At 35.5% G+C, this 16,055-nt stretch overlaps 1 protein-coding gene across 2 annotated transcripts; it reads left to right on the plus strand.

Annotated features, from left to right (window-relative positions):
* The first annotated feature begins 982 nt into the window (after window positions 1–982).
* LOC119837618 (solute carrier family 12 member 9) lies at window positions 983–15,394 on the plus strand. Of its 2 annotated transcripts, none has more exons than XM_038363298.1 (21): window positions 983–1,177; window positions 2,793–2,927; window positions 3,694–3,816; window positions 5,038–5,172; window positions 5,595–5,729; window positions 6,155–6,357; window positions 6,889–7,093; window positions 7,628–7,807; window positions 8,160–8,249; window positions 8,602–8,717; window positions 8,997–9,082; window positions 9,259–9,460; window positions 10,252–10,383; window positions 10,883–10,990; window positions 11,455–11,603; window positions 12,101–12,292; window positions 13,058–13,272; window positions 13,705–13,793; window positions 14,012–14,112; window positions 14,613–14,736; window positions 15,128–15,394. In XM_038363298.1, exons 2-21 carry the CDS (start codon window positions 2,807–2,809, stop codon window positions 15,206–15,208), a joined length of 2,787 nt encoding a protein of 928 aa, XP_038219226.1. In that variant the 5' UTR covers window positions 983–1,177; window positions 2,793–2,806; the 3' UTR covers window positions 15,209–15,394. The 2 variants fall into 2 exon arrangements, with proteins under 2 accessions (XP_038219226.1, XP_038219225.1); XM_038363297.1 differs by lacking the exon at window positions 983–1,177 and adding an exon at window positions 1,341–1,486.
* The last annotated feature ends 661 nt before the right edge of the window (window positions 15,395–16,055 follow it).

Genomic DNA, 16,055 nt, shown 5'->3' on the forward strand with positions numbered 1-16,055 from the left:
ATACTTAAACATTAATAAATATAATAATAATTTACATTTAACTGCCTTCATATCTTCAAAATTAGACCAAATTTAAATGCGACCACAAAGAAGGCACCAGCTATTTATAGCCAGAGCCATCAAAATCGGGTCATCAAGTTGGTAAGGTTACAAACTAAAAAAAAAATCAGTCGAATTGAGAACCTCCTATTTTGAAGGCGGTTGAAAAAATGCCCAATGCATGCTGGATTAAACTAAACATTTCATCGTTTAATAAATAATAATACAATAAGCAAGAACGCTGTATAGGCCTTCAGTAGGGACAACTTTTTCATTCTACCAGAACTAACCAGTAACCAATAGAAAACTAGCACTTGAGAGTATATAAAATATACCTATTGCCTATAGCAGTACTGTAGGGCAGTCGCCCTGAACAGCATTCCCCACGCACCCTCCTCGCGGAGGGTGCGTGTAAGAGGATCCTCGTATGGTATGGTATAGCAGTACTGTATATCTCTGCCCATGGGAGCAAATTCTGTAGACTCAAAACATTATTCTGTAATTTTTAGGTTTTAAGGAATAGGGAATATGCTTGCCATTCCAATAAGGGTGATACATTTCCTTCATAAACATCATTTCTTAATTACGCTCCCGTAAATAGTTTTCGAGTTTTCGAATATTTAAAAAGTACTAAAACAGTGTAGGATTAGGGAAATTCAAATCTATAAAAACGTGATATAAATTATAAATAATCAGTATCTAGACAGTGTTGCCAATGTCGACGTTTATTTCTAAATTTAAAAGCAACCAATATATTCAGACAAAAATTTTGTGACAAAAGTACTCTATCAAATAAACTTCACTGTTTTTGAAAATAAATCAAGAAACGTAATAAATATTAAAATGTGATAAAAAAAAATTAAATTATCTTCGTTTCTTTGTCATTACTCCAAGCTCATAATTTAAGGTAGTCATTTGACACTGACAATGATTAACGGTGATTAAGTCTGTCAAAACTTTTAATGTTTAATTGTTTGACGAAAGCAGAAAGAAAACATTAGGACGAAGTTGATTAGCGAATTGTTTGTATGTTGGATCGATAACAAGGTGCTAATGAATGACCATTGAATAAATGATGCTTTAAAGTTTTGGGAAATTCTTATTTTGAACAATCATCGTTGACGTAAAAATCATTAGCGTAAGTTATATATTTCTTTTTTCATACACTTTCACGATATAAACATAAACAAGTATTTTTGTACATTGTATACGTATGTCAATATCATGAAAAGCGTCGTTACTGTTTTTTGTGAATTGCACAGATGAGGTCATCAGAGAATGTGGGTCGACAGATTCATGCTATGATAATAACGTGGGCTTAGGTATAATCAGATCGTTTTAATTATTCCAACAGCTGCATTCTTATTGTCGATTATCGGAAGAATTCATTGTTGAACTATTCAGTTTGCTTCATGGTTAAGCTAAAGAATGGGTGATATTCATCTGAGTAAGTTCTTTTGCTTTTTGTTTGAAAATTGAATATTACTATTTAACAATTTGAAATAAAACAGTATACAACTTATGTTAACTCAGATCCTGATTGAATAATATTTAATGTGATATTATCATATCATGTGGTAGGAAGATACAACATTTAAATGTCTATATACATATCTATAATACTGTTTATACAATTATGAAATCATCAGTAATATCAAAAGTTAAAAAATAATGATTGTTGCCATACAGTCACGGAATTCTTACATAAATGTCTAGGTATATTTTTAGTTATCAAAAAAAGGGGAATAGTGTGAAAATCTCACGGTTACACCCTAACATAATTCTTCATGTAGAGTTGATGCTAAGAAAATTTGTATTTTTTAACAATTTATTATATTCAATCATATTATTATACAACATAAACATGATTAAAAAAAATAGATAATGAACTGGTGTCAGAATGATTCATTGTAGTTAATTAGATAAAATCATATGCTTCAGTGAATGCAGATAATATTCTTTATTATTACGCTATGTGTGAAGTATATTTCTATGTGAAAATTAAAAACATATTAACATAGTTTTTTTTTTCAAATTGCAGTTTTTCAAGAAAATGTTGCTATTGCATCAATTAATTTAGCTATTTTTAAAAATAGATTTCCAAAATACAAAGCACTCCATTACCTAAGTGTGTGTGGTGTGTGATAGTCCCTATTACCTGGCAAAGATGTTCCAAACAAAATATTGATATTGACAAAACCAGTTTTAGTTTTTATAATTAAATCACATACAAAGGTGAAGCCAGTGATTTGAGTGTCTTTTGTTTCAAAAATCTGAATCTAAAATGCAATTCCATCAAAAGATAATAACACAAACAATAACTTGAATATCACAATGTGTTTAAAGATTGATTTAGTATGTTTTAGCACGTTCCAATGCTACACAACTAAAATTTAAATATCAAGTTTTTTCTGTAAATTATACTTATTTGTTGCGAAGCTGTAAATATATGATGGTGGTGTATAATTAATTTTTTTTAATAGAATCTCTCATAGATTTTAACAGAGAATCAAGTCTTCTCTGCCTGTTGATATTTAAGACAATCTATGTGTTAAATCATAAATAATGTTCATTTATTGATTATTAAGGATAATTTTGTGTTCTATAAAAAATCTCCTTCATTATTGATACTTTTGTAATATCAAAATCCATTGGAAAAAAAAAAAAAAATCATATGTAACGAGCATGGTTTCTTAAACATGGTTTTTGATACAAGTGTATCAAAAATAATAAAATTATTGTTTTGATTACAGGGACAAAGCCTAACATGGCGGAAACATTAGACCCACTGTCACCAAGCTTAAATGACTCAAGTAATTCATCTGGTATAATGAGTAAATTGAGATTGACATTCAGTAGAGGATCTCCCAATCCTAGACCCACAGATGGTAATGTATGATTTCATAATAAGAGAATTTTATAAAGAAAATCATAAGATTTAAGTTTATTGTGTAATTTTAAAAATAAATTTCAATTTTATTTACACTATTTAATAAAACAAGCAAGTTTTGATCAAAAATTATCAAGTTTTTTTCAGTTACAAAATACTATAGGTGTATCATATATTGTACATTATAATTAAATGTTATGAATGAATAATATTATTTATTCAATGAATTTAACACAATCTGGTTCTAAAAACACTCAACACTTTCTTTTAGTATATAAACTGCACTGTTCAAATAAAATAATGTTATTGCCCTACAATTCTCATTTGATTAAATATAGATTACCCAATTTCAATAGTTCTGTAATCGAAAAAGTGACGCTAAATGTTCCAAGGTTGTAAAGAAAATCATTTGAGGTCAAATGAGCGCAGTGTTTATCATTTTAAATAGTTTTGCCGATTTGCAAACACGCGACATGGTTGAGAAGATTAGCAGCGGTATTGTTTTGTTTTATTCATTTTCGAAAATTGACATTTTTGAGCATTAGTGGTTTCTTAGACTGTTTGTATCATTTTTTTTATAAGAGATATTTTCTTATAAAATCATATCATAAAACGATTATTATAATAACTATAATGAAAATTTATTTAATTATAATAATAAAAAAATAATTATTATAATAATTAAATAAGCTAAAAATATAATATATTAGTATATACAACTATTAATTATTCCATTATTAACATAAAGTTTGTATTTCTTTCAGGATATGTGGAATTTGGGGAGTTCAGATCTCAAGCGCCTGGTGTTAAGAAAGTGGGTACGTTCGCGGGGGTGTTCTGTCCCGTTGTACTGTCAATGTTCAGTGCGCTTATTTTTATACGAATGGGTGAGTGAAGTATTGATACATTTTTAATATATTATCTACTACATTTTCTTTTCATATGTATTTAAAGAACTGGGCCGATCGGGCTGAAATTTGACATGCAGACTGTTTTTGATTAATTCTACCCTCAATGGGATAAAGTAGGGGATGAAAGTTTAGTCATTAAAATTTATTTTGACCACGTGAGTGAAGCTGGGGGTAACAGCTAGTTATTCATAATTTTATGTGTTGTTGTAATATAATACGTAATGATAGATAATAATTTCATTAAATATGGTTCAAAACAAAAGTACACTGACTTTGTATAAATATTAATGGTTAATTACAATTGTAGATTGCTTACAATGTAGTAATTATCTATTTTCTTACTTATTATTATAGCTTTTTTAACCCTTGTAACTACCGTCTAAGTATATAGCATTTTCGGTTTGGATTTTATTAACCTATATAAAAACGCTAGCTGCGCCCCGCGGTTTCAATATCGGGATAAAAAGTTGCCTATGTATTATTTCAATTGTTCAGCTATCTACAAACCAAATTTCATTGCAATCGGTTCAGTACTTTTACGTAGTAACAAACATACACATACATCCATCCTCACAAACTTTCGCATTTATAATATTAGTAGGATTGTTTTACTGATGTCCTCAAAACTAAAGGATTATTGTTTCTATTTTGTTCCTCGAAAATAATCGAATTCGAGTAATAAGATAAAAAAGCCAGCAATTTCCTATCATCCTATTATTAATTTCCTATTTTTCTATCATCCTTATTCATCACCCTTCCCATTTATTTTCTTCTTTCGCGTCGTCAATCCTTTCTGCATTCCTTTCCTTTTAAAAACCAGACAATGCATTTGTGTATTTGTAGAGGTATTAATGCAAATATTTCTGGCCGATGGTTGGCTTATCATCAGGAGACCTACCAGTTCAGTTGCCCGCTTTTACACTAAAAGAAAGAAAAAGTCTTTGGATTATTCTACTTAAAATATGATCAAAACTAGTTACTTTTTAGTTTTATTAAGTAGTAGAGGTCCGCCCTGGCTTCGCACGCCTTATATAGTCGCTTTATATAGCCTTCCTCAATAAATGGGCTATCTAAAACTGAAAGAATTTTTCAGTTGACCAGTAGTTCCTGAGATTAGCGCGTTCAAACAAACAAAGAAACTCTTCAGCTTTATAATATTAGTATAGATTTAAAAAAAAAAATATTTTTTTTTTGCAGGTTATTTAATAGGTAATGCGGGTCTTCTAGTCACGTTAGCTCAATTCGGCATGGCCTACCTGATAGTCGGTTTTACTGTGATGTCCATTTGTGCTATATCCACGAATGGCGCAGTTGAAGGGGGAGGGGTGTATTGTATCCTTTTTTTTAATATTTATTATTCGAATACTAGGCAGGCTTATAATTCTATTGTTTTCAAATAATTTGCCATGTAATAAGACCTCATAAGCAAAAGTAACTCAGATTTACTATGGTAAAAGTTAGGATCAGAGGTTTTTTATTTTTTGTGTTTAATTATTCAACAAAAGCGATAATAATAATAAAAACGTTTATTTCATCCACAACCATATTTAACATACAATTATACGAAATATAACACCACAGTTTTCACTAAGTTAGATATGGATAACTGGTGTTTGAAGTATCCACTACTCGGATGTTACATTATTTTCATGATATATATAAAAATATTTAAAGAAAAAGATGTCGCTAGGCGATCTATGTAGCTCTGTCGTAATGTTTAAATACACTGTATATGTCCTTAACGTTATATGCAGTTATGATAAGTAGAACGCTGGGCCCGGAGTTCGGTGGTGCGATTGGGACTTTATTTTTCTTCGCCAATGTGGTCTCTAGTGCTCTCTGTATATCGGCGTGTACTGAAGCTTTGGTGGAAAATTTTGGGCCTAATGGTAAGTTATATGATAGATTACCTTTTAAATAGGTATCTAATTTATTCATGGATTATTTTTATATTAGAAAGTCTTAAGTCGTTGGCAAATATTATAAGTGTAGGATTATTTTCTTTCATTAAATGTAACTATTCATATGTATTCAAGTTGATTTGTTTGTTTAAAACTCACATATGTTCCATATATAATTATTATTTATTTATTATACATTAACGTGACTCATGCTCATTCATTAGACAATTTTGCCTATGCGAGCGTTAGGCAAAATTGTTTAATGAGCTATACAAGAGACTTTGAATTTTACTGCCACGAAATAAGGTGCAAATTTCAATGTATGCTTTTTGTCCGCTGGAAGATTTTTAACAACCTTTAAATGGGCAATTGGTAATTAATATTAAAATATGTTTCTTTTCCATTTTTTCCAGGTTACCTAGTAGGCGACAGTCCGGGTCTACCCGACGGTCACTGGTACAGGTTCTTATACCGCTCTGTGTTAAACACAGTCGGTCTGAGTGTTTCGCTGGCCGGCGCGTCTCTGTTCGCGAGGACAAGCCTGGCCATATGGGTCACTATGGTCGTGTGTCTTGCGAGCGCTTTCTTGAGCTTCTTTATTACGGCTCCGGCGTTGGTGAGTGAATGAGGGTAGTTTTATACATTCCTAGATATTTAAGGGTAGTTGGTAAATTAGAACGTGCGTTTGAATCAAATCGTCCAAGAAGATTTTTCTTTTCAGTCGGGTACTTAGTTAGTTTTCCAATGTATTGCTTAGCTCAATGACTCCCTGCCAATGATATAAAGAAAGATACGCTATGTTCATACTAAATGGCGTTCAGATATTGTTGCGATATGAATTAGTTGCGTTGTTGTTAGTACTAACTTAAAGGTATTTAGTAGTTTAAAACTACGACAGCGGTAGATAGACGCTCGTCCCGGCTCCGCCCGGGTATCAAGATACCTGTTTTATTCCAAGGGAGCATTTAATCGGGATATAAAGTATCCTATCACCCAAGTCAGCTCATACCCTGTCTATATACCAAATTTCTATGATTGACTTACGAACATCAAAAAAAAAGGAATCAAATTTATAATATTAATGTAATAATTACCTCAATTACATATTTCTTACGTATATTAAAATAATTAAATATAACATTTACAGATAGAAAAGCCGGACACAAACCATTTAGTGAACGCAACCAATTTTACATACACTGGCTTGAACGTGAATACGTTTTACGAGAACTTATATCCGAGTTACGGTCGAGACTACAGCACAGCTGACGGTGAAATGGTGGACTTCGCGTCTGTGTTCGGTGTCCTGTTTACTGGTGTGACTGGGGTGATGGCTGGTGCTAATATGAGCGGTATGTGCTAATGAATAGAGTTCAATTTGTTATTTTCATAGTTTTTTTTTATGGGTATATAATTGTAATGTATAGAAAAGTTATTTTATGTAAACTGCTCTTGCATTCATCTATTCTGAAAGTGTTTCATGAACTTATTATAAACGTATAGAAATACGATAAACTGAAATAACTCATAAAACTAGAACCCAGAGATTTTAAAAAAAGTTGAAGAATTTAATGAACATAATACATTGTTTATAACTTAAATGTAATGTATACTAACCAAACTTAAAAAAACAGTGTCTGAACTTTACGCGCTTGCCGATTCTTACAAACTCCCTGGTCCGATCTTATTGATCTTAGTGAAATTACATTAAAATATATAGATGTTTGAATCATTCACTTATCTATGTACGTTTATTTATTGATCTAATGAATATTACTAATAGAACATTAACTTAGAACATTGGAGTAACATTTCATTTTTAGTTAATAGCATTGAATGGCTTTATAAGTGAAAAATATTTAAAGTATCCCCCCCCCCCCCCCCAGGCGAGCTAAAGAGTCCGTCCCGCAGCATCCCGCTGGGCACGCTGGCGGCGCTGCTGTTCACGGCGCTGTCGTACGCGGCGCTGACGCTGCTGACGGCGGGCACGTGCTCGCGGGAACTGCTGCGGAACAACTACGTGTACCTGCTGCCGATCAACGTGTGGCCGCCGTTTATTGCTGTTGGTGAGTTGTTTTTGTTATTTATTGCTTTTTTTGTGAGGAATTTTTGAAGCGACGCCTGGCATCTTCACCACTCGTGATCTTGCCTCAGCTTATGATTGGTGACAAATTTGATTCCGAGACGGGATTCGAACCCGCGTGGTTCTGCCTTAGTGATTTACTAATTTATTCATTTGTTAATAAAGAATACATAAAACTAGTATTTCAAGAATATAAATAAATATTTAGAATTTTGTTTATTGTATTTTTTATATATGTTTAATATTATGATAAATTTATTATATGTTAATAGAATAATTAATTCATATAAATATACATAGGCTAAGCCCTAAAGGTTATGTTATTTGTGTTATAGGTATGTTGATGGCAACATTCTCAGCTGGACTGTCGAATCTGATTGGTGCTTCCCGAGTGCTCGAGGCTTTAGCCAAAGATGATATATTCGGTATGTTTATCTCGCTATCAGACTAATATTATAAATTTGAAAGTTTATTTCTTTGGATGTTTGTCCGTCAATCACGCTGAAACTGCTGAACAGATTTCGACCAAATTTGGTACACAGCCAAGGTATGAGGATAATTCTAACCCGATTAAATGTTGCCTTGGTATAAAGAAGGAATCATGATATCCGGGTAGTCAGGACGAGCGTCTAGTATTTTAATAAATTCCTATTTATTTATAAGATTTGTAATTCAGCAATGCTTTGGATGACCATAGTGTTGCATACATAACATTATAAAAATCGAGTTAAATTCAGATGTACTGTATTTTATATTAGTTTTATTGCTTTATTTTAGGTTTTCTTCTCCGTCCAATGGTGCCACGGTCTGGGAATCCAGTAATGGCCGTATTGATGTCCTGGTTTTTAGTACAAATCGGTATAATGGCTGGATCCCTAAATGCTATTGCTCAGGTACGCTTTCGCCACAAAATTATCTCAATTCTGATTATTTTACACTAACGATTCAATGAATTTGTTATTCTGTGCAAAAATGCATGTGTAGTTACGAAATTATAAAATAGGTGCCCTTACCTACTTAACACAAAGCATTGTTTGACTTTTCGTCTTGATTGCTGCAAATGATATAATGAATTGGCTTGGATGGATATGTACAGGTTTAATTATGAATTTTCTCACTGACATAATTCTTTGTAAACGATGAATTAAATGGCAATAACTTATACTTTTCAGGTAAATTCGGTGCTATTTATGACAAGTTATTTTGCTATAAACCTCGCCTGCCTCGGTTTGGATCTTGCGTCTGCGCCTAACTTTCGGTAAGGATACTTTGGTTAATACCCTTATTATTTTAAAGGGTTATTTAACTAGAAACACAGAAAGAAAGAGACATTTGTTTCGACTACAGCTTGGATTGCACAGTATAGAGCTAAAATATTGACTTAAGTCCTGAAATGTCTTTATGTGATCGGCTCGACGTGCACTCGTCCGGCAGGCCCACGTTCCGGCACTTCTCGTGGCTGTCGGCGCTGCTGGGGCTGGCGGGCTGCGCCGCGCTGGTGTTCTGCCTGCGGCCGGCCTACGCGTGCGGCGTGGCGCTGGCGTGCTGCTCGCTCGTGCTGGCGCTGCACGTGCTGTCGCCCGCCGCCGCCGAGCCCAAGTGGGGCAGCCTCAGCCAGGCGCTCATCTTCCACCAGGTGGGTTGGCGGTATCCATCTTTCTACTTCTTCTGTCTACGCTCTGACCTTCTAACAGGTAGTTTGGACTCTGGAGTACTGGAGTTTGGAGTTTGGTCATCCTTCTAATACTGGCTCTGCTAGGCTGAGTAAGCTCAATTAGTTTTGGTCAGGCGCTGAGCTTCAACCAGATTGGTTGGAGAATAACGCTTTAGATCATAATGCTACTCTTCCTCGTTTTACTCTGCTGAGTTAGCTCGGATAGTTCTAACCGAGGCGCTGATGTGGTGCTGGAAAAGTGCGAGTTACCATGTCGTCCAACTTTTCTGAGGCGGCCATATTCCTTTTTTATGAGACACTAGCAAACGCGGCGAACTCCGTTTCGCCACCAGATGGCTTCGTTTTTCCCGCTTTTCTGTTAAAATTTTTCCTGAATTTTCTTTGCTATAAACCTCACGGAGCCCGAGACCTTTCCAACGAATGCAAAACCGTGGAAATCGGTTCGTGCGTTCTGGAGTTATAGCGTCAGGAAGGAAAACCCGACTTATTTTTATATAGTAGATTATTACAATGTGTTTTATAGCACCCCACTTAATAAAGATAAAATATGACATTAATATTTTGGTATACTACAGTCAAATATTTATACTGGGATGAATATACTTTCATATCTATTATATTGAGTAATATAGGGCGTTACATAGATTCTAACTGATTTTATCAATCGATCATTTATTTATATCATTATCAATAAATGAAAGCTGTGGAAATCTAAATAGATTTACTTATATATTAATCTGATTACTGTGCAGGTCCGCAAATACCTGCTATTGCTGGACCCCCGCCGCGAGCACGTCAAGTTCTGGAGACCTCAAATGCTACTCCTTATTTCGTCGCCGCGACAAGCCGCGCCCCTCATTGATTTCGTTAATGATCAGAAGAAGGTTTGTGATTTTTTTTCCGTATGTAAATGGTATAGTCGTAGAAAATTTTCAAATATAATAATATAGGTTATATGTATAATGATTTATTAACTGCAGAAAACGTATTCCATACTGTTACAAGCGTGAGAAATTTTGAAAGAATAGAAAAAATTTCATCACGAGGCGGGAATCGAATCAGCGTCAAACCGTAGCAACGCCTAGCCTCTCGGCCACCCGTGATCCTGCCACAGTAATCGAATTTCTTCTACTCTTTCGGTTTTATGTGCCTAAGGGGCATATAAATTTTTCTATTCTTTAAAAATTTCTCATTTATAAAAGCATTTGAATGCTATAAACCTAAAAATTAAATATTACGAGCGTGCATTTATTTTATGTAATATGAAAAGTACCTTAGTTATGGTTTTGATTATTGTTTATACCATTTTTAAAATGCTCTAATACTAAAACTAGGATAACCAATATAATATAGTTTTTGTATTATAGCGAACTATGCTTTCAGGGAGGTCTATTCGTGATAGGTCACGTGCGAGTGGGTCAGTTGGACGGCAGCGGGGACCCCCTCGCCGCTGAACACAAGTACTGGCTGAAACTTATCGATCATTTGAGGGTAAGTTTAAGGAAATAATGAATAGAATAATTATTTTTAAACAAAAAAACTAAACCGAATTAAACTATATGGGTCTACATACTTTCAATTAAAAAAAAAAATCATAAAAATCATGATTCACCCAGTTATGGTAATCCAAAGTTATGAATGAGATGTGTGTTTCTTACACAGAAAAAATACAGTCGAATTGACTGAACCTCCTCGTTTCTTTGAATTCCTTTTTTTCATTTTTTTACATTGCACTCACCCCGGCTCTGCCCGGGTTGACCTGGTATAAAAAAAAGAAAATATAGCATAATAACTCACAAATAAGGTGACTTTCTATTTGTCAATGAATTTTTTAAATCGGTTCAGTAGAGCCATAGATTACCCCCCAAGTCTACTGTAAACTCAGAAATTCACAAACTGCCTGTTTATAACACTATTATTTATATGTTATTTAATTATCTATATTTATTTTTCAGGTAAAAGCGTTCGTAGAATTGTGCCTAGCGGAGTCCATACGCAGCGGGGCGGCGCAATTGACTCGCCTCGCGGGGCTTGGGGCTATGAAACCAGACACTGTGCTCTTGGGATTTAGGGACACCGCCACGCCCAAGGATTTCTTTAGGGAGTGAGTTATTGGCACACTTGGCTTGAGTTGAACAGCTGTATTTTACGAATAACATATTAATTGACTTAATTATTTCTGGTTTAGATTGATCCATAAAAGTCATGCAAATATTATCTGATAATCTGATTATGTTATTGATTATTTACCAATTTGCCCGCGTGGAATAGTTACTTTGCGCCAACGCTAACTCGAAACGCACAAAGTGGAAGCTCTCAATAGGAAAAAAATCCCCTGATTTTGAAACAATCTTCATTGGTGCTCCGTTCCTATTGGTCTTAGCGTCGTGTCCAACACGGAAAGAAATTTTTTAATCAGTCCAGTAGTTCTCGAGATTAGCGCGTTCAACCAAACAAACATACTCGTCAGCTTTATAATATTAGAATAATTAGTATGGACATATACAGAAATGAATAATAAACTCTCAGTTTGATGTCTGGATTACATGGCATTGCTAAAAATACCCAAGGATTCCAGCTAAAATTTTTCTTATTTCTCAGCCCACTGTCACCGTACAAAACGGAGCAGTTCGATCTGGACAACGGCGAAATAATCTTCCCGCAGCGAACGTCCGTAACGAGCCGCATATCCGCGTCCGAGTACGTGCGGATCGTTGCGGACGTGCTGTGCGTCAACAAGAACATCTGCTTGTGTCGCAACTTTCATACCTTAGACATGGCGGCTGTTGAGAGGTGGGTTTTTGCTGTCGGTTTGTTGTTGAGACGCATATATATTATCAGTGTAATGTGTGTCGAATAGTGATTTCACATAATAACCGAATATTTTCTGAATAGTATTCGGAGCAAAATGCAACAAAATGGTGATTGTTTTTTTGCCATGTTATTATAGTTTTGAATGAATATTCGACGCCTTTTTAAATTTAATCCTATCCTACTCATTTTATAAACTCGAAAGCTTGCGAGGGTGGATGTATGCTTATGTGTACTTTTTCAAGCAAAAACTGTTGAAGCGATTGCAATGAAATTTCGGACACATATGCAACTTTTTATCCCGATATTCCTACGGGATACAGACTTACGCGAGCGCAGCTAGTAAAAACAATAATCCGTTGTGTAATTATAGTCTATTCGCGTTAAGACAATAGTGAGTCATCAGAGTAGGTAGTATTCACAGTGAAATAATTTTCAAACAATTTTCATAGAAAGAATATATCTAAGTCAATCGCAAGTGTCGCTGGATTCCCCAGCGAGCCCACTTCGTTGACAATATTAAGTCAAAAAGTTAAACTTAATGTGAATGAACGATGTCAGTGTCGCTTTCCTTTTATTAGCTCCACTTCTGAGTGCACACCGTCAGTTCTGGTTGCACGACGGCCACGCTTGCGGTATCCTTGAGGGATTCAGTTTAAAATTTGCCTCGAAATTATTAATTTCCCAGATCTATTTATTGAAATCCTTTTAAAACGACATAATATGCAATTATAAACTTGTGCGCAGGCGTTCCTCCCGTCTCAAGTACATAGACGTGTGGGTGGGCGAAGCCCTGCGGCCGTCCCGCGAGGAGGCGTTCAGCGTGCGCGCTCTGTTCGCGCTGCAGCTCGCCGCCGTGGTGCGCTCGGCGCGCGGCTGGCAGCACCTGCGCCTGCGCGTGCACGTGCTCGACGCGCCCGCGCCCGCTCCCGCGCCCCCACCCGCGCCCGCGCGCGACTTGCGTGCGTACACACTCACCTTCCCCCCAACCGCACGCACACACGCACATACATACATACACATACACACACACACGCAGGCACGCACACACGCACACGCAGGCACGCACTCACACGCACCCGCACAAACACATACGCTCACATACACACACGCACACATACGCACCCACACACACACACGCGCGCGCAATCCCACACACACTCTCTCTGTGTTCGAAACGTGAATGTCTTTATAAATGGACGTTTGTAAATCTTTTCTGCGAAAAAGCAACTGAAAGGATTTTGATTATATTAGCAGTGACGTAGCTTATAACTTATCTAGCAGAATAACGCATAAACTATAGAAATGCAATATACTGCGGGTAAATATAGCCTGCAGGTATAACCGCGTGGCACAGCCAATATTATTTTACAATAAAGTACTACTTTTCACAGAGCCAGAGAGCCTTGAGCAAAACCGCCCCCTGCGGGAGCGCCTCGACGAACTTCTCAAATTGCTTAGGATTAGCGCAACCATACACATTGTGAGTATTTGAATACTGCCCATGTTAAGTTACATATACTGAGTTTAGATTCCACCTTGCAAATATACTTGTTAAAAAATTATCTTATAAAATATATCAGTTCTATTCTGTCCTATTGTCCTCACTTTATTGTTACTAACTACTTGCCCCGACTCTGCCTAGTTAAAACTATTGTCTTTGGAATTTAGTATGTAGATAAACACCGAACGTTTTTCCAGCTATCCAATTGGCCAGCAATAGAAGACTTCGGTCAGTGGTCAGACTCCTATTACGACAGCGCCAGCGTGTATGGCCGAGTTCCGTTGACGTATCTGCAAAAGTGAGTGCATTTTTTTCAAATCTATGTTCTTTAAACACATACCACGTTGTTCGTCACATGTCATATGTCACACGCAACACACCACATCACGACACCCGTCACTCATCGTGCGTCACACGTATGTCACAGCGCGTCACATGTCATATGTCACACGTAACAAATCATATCACGACACTACAGACAAGCAAAAATTCAAATATTTGTTTAACTTTAACTAGATTTAATATATAAGACAGTATAAATTAGGCACCATCTTTCTTCATAAGTATGTATACCTTGTAAACAATTTTATGCTATAAAAAATGAAAATTTCATTGTTCATATATTTCATTTTTTTTCATTTCTTTTTTCGTCGGTTACACTTCATGAGAATCGGTCCAGCCGTTTCGTAGGAGTATGGTGACTGACATTGTGACTCGAGAATGCTATATATCTTGAAGTTATATTTGTACAATGTCAGTGTGGCGTAATAAATAAATAAATATGTTAAATGATTTCAGGGTGAATAGGATAATAAAGGATCGCTGCGACGAGGGCACCGCAGTGACGTTCGTGCAGCTGCCGGAGCCGCCGAAGTTAGCTGCGGACGATTCGGACGAAACCGTCTGTGAACAGTATTTACAGGTGTGATCTCATGATGGCTGGTTGATGCTATTTGTTGCTCTAATTTTATTTTTTAAGTCACAGCGGGCAACTGAGCAGCTGATGGTTCGCCAGAGGGTAAGCGATCACCACCGACCATGAACATTCACACAGGTAGTGCCTCTGCGAACACGCTGCCCGCTTTTATGGGGTAAGGTATAGGGAAAGGATTGATGACGGAAAAAAAGGAATGGACTTGGAGAGGGCGAGGAAAAGAAAACGGGCCTCCGGCCCCCTGTCTGACTCACTGTCCGAAACCCTATAGAAAGCTATTATTTCACACCGGTTTTCTGTGGGGGTGCAATGCGTGCCGAAGCATGCTCGACTCCGACATTTTTATGTGAAAATCTATTCAATTATATTCTCTTTTCAGGTCTTGGATGAATTCACGAAAGATCTCTCGCCAACTATATTAGTACGAGGTCTGAAGTCAGTAACGTCCACAGCACTTTAGGCTATCAAATTATTTAGGAGATATCAAACTAAACATATCTTTGATACTGTCTTCGTCGTTTCCGCTACAATGATGAGTTTCCAGTTTAGATCATAAAGGCCAAGTACGTGTCGGTAGCTATCACCTTTTATAATATGTATTTAGTGATTATTTGTAAGTTCGTTTGTTTAATATACTTATGAAAAATTTAAATATTGCTTTATCAGTGATTTCGAAAATTTTATTAGTGTTTAACCATGACTGAATTCTGGTTTCGTGTGTTCTTCCAAAATTTATTAAAAAATTAGGACTATATTATTTATCAAGTTAACGGTACCTAACATGGTGGAAGCAAAACATTTTACATTAATATGTTATTGCAAGACAAAATATTTCATATTCGGAGGCAAATTCTTTAAGATTAATGTTATGTAAAATCATATGAAACATGAATGAAGATAGAATATTTGTAGACTTTTTGTACCAACTTTAAAAATTACTTCCTTATTTCTAAATGTCTCCTTATTTCGTTATGATTAGTATGAGAAAGCACTATATTTTTGTGGATATTATATTTGGATATTACGAAACGGTCTTTATATTTATTATAGTGTAATTGTTTTTTAAATTAAGTTGATTATACTTGACTATAGTGACTTCAGATCAGAAAGATTCGATTCTCCTACGGACGGTTGAAGTTTGACTTAGTGACAATTTTTTGGAAACAATATGACTAAATGTATGTGCTTATATGATAGATGAAGTATTTAAGATATTCGGGCATCCGATATTGTTTCTTTTAAGCGAATAATGTTTAAGTTTCTTAGTATTTTGACAAAACATATAATATGACATTTAGGTTAATCGA

The sequence above is a fragment of the Zerene cesonia genome, chromosome 28, assembly GCF_012273895.1.
Source record: "Zerene cesonia ecotype Mississippi chromosome 28, Zerene_cesonia_1.1, whole genome shotgun sequence".
In the NCBI taxonomy this organism is placed as follows: Eukaryota; Metazoa; Arthropoda; class Insecta; order Lepidoptera; family Pieridae; genus Zerene; species Zerene cesonia.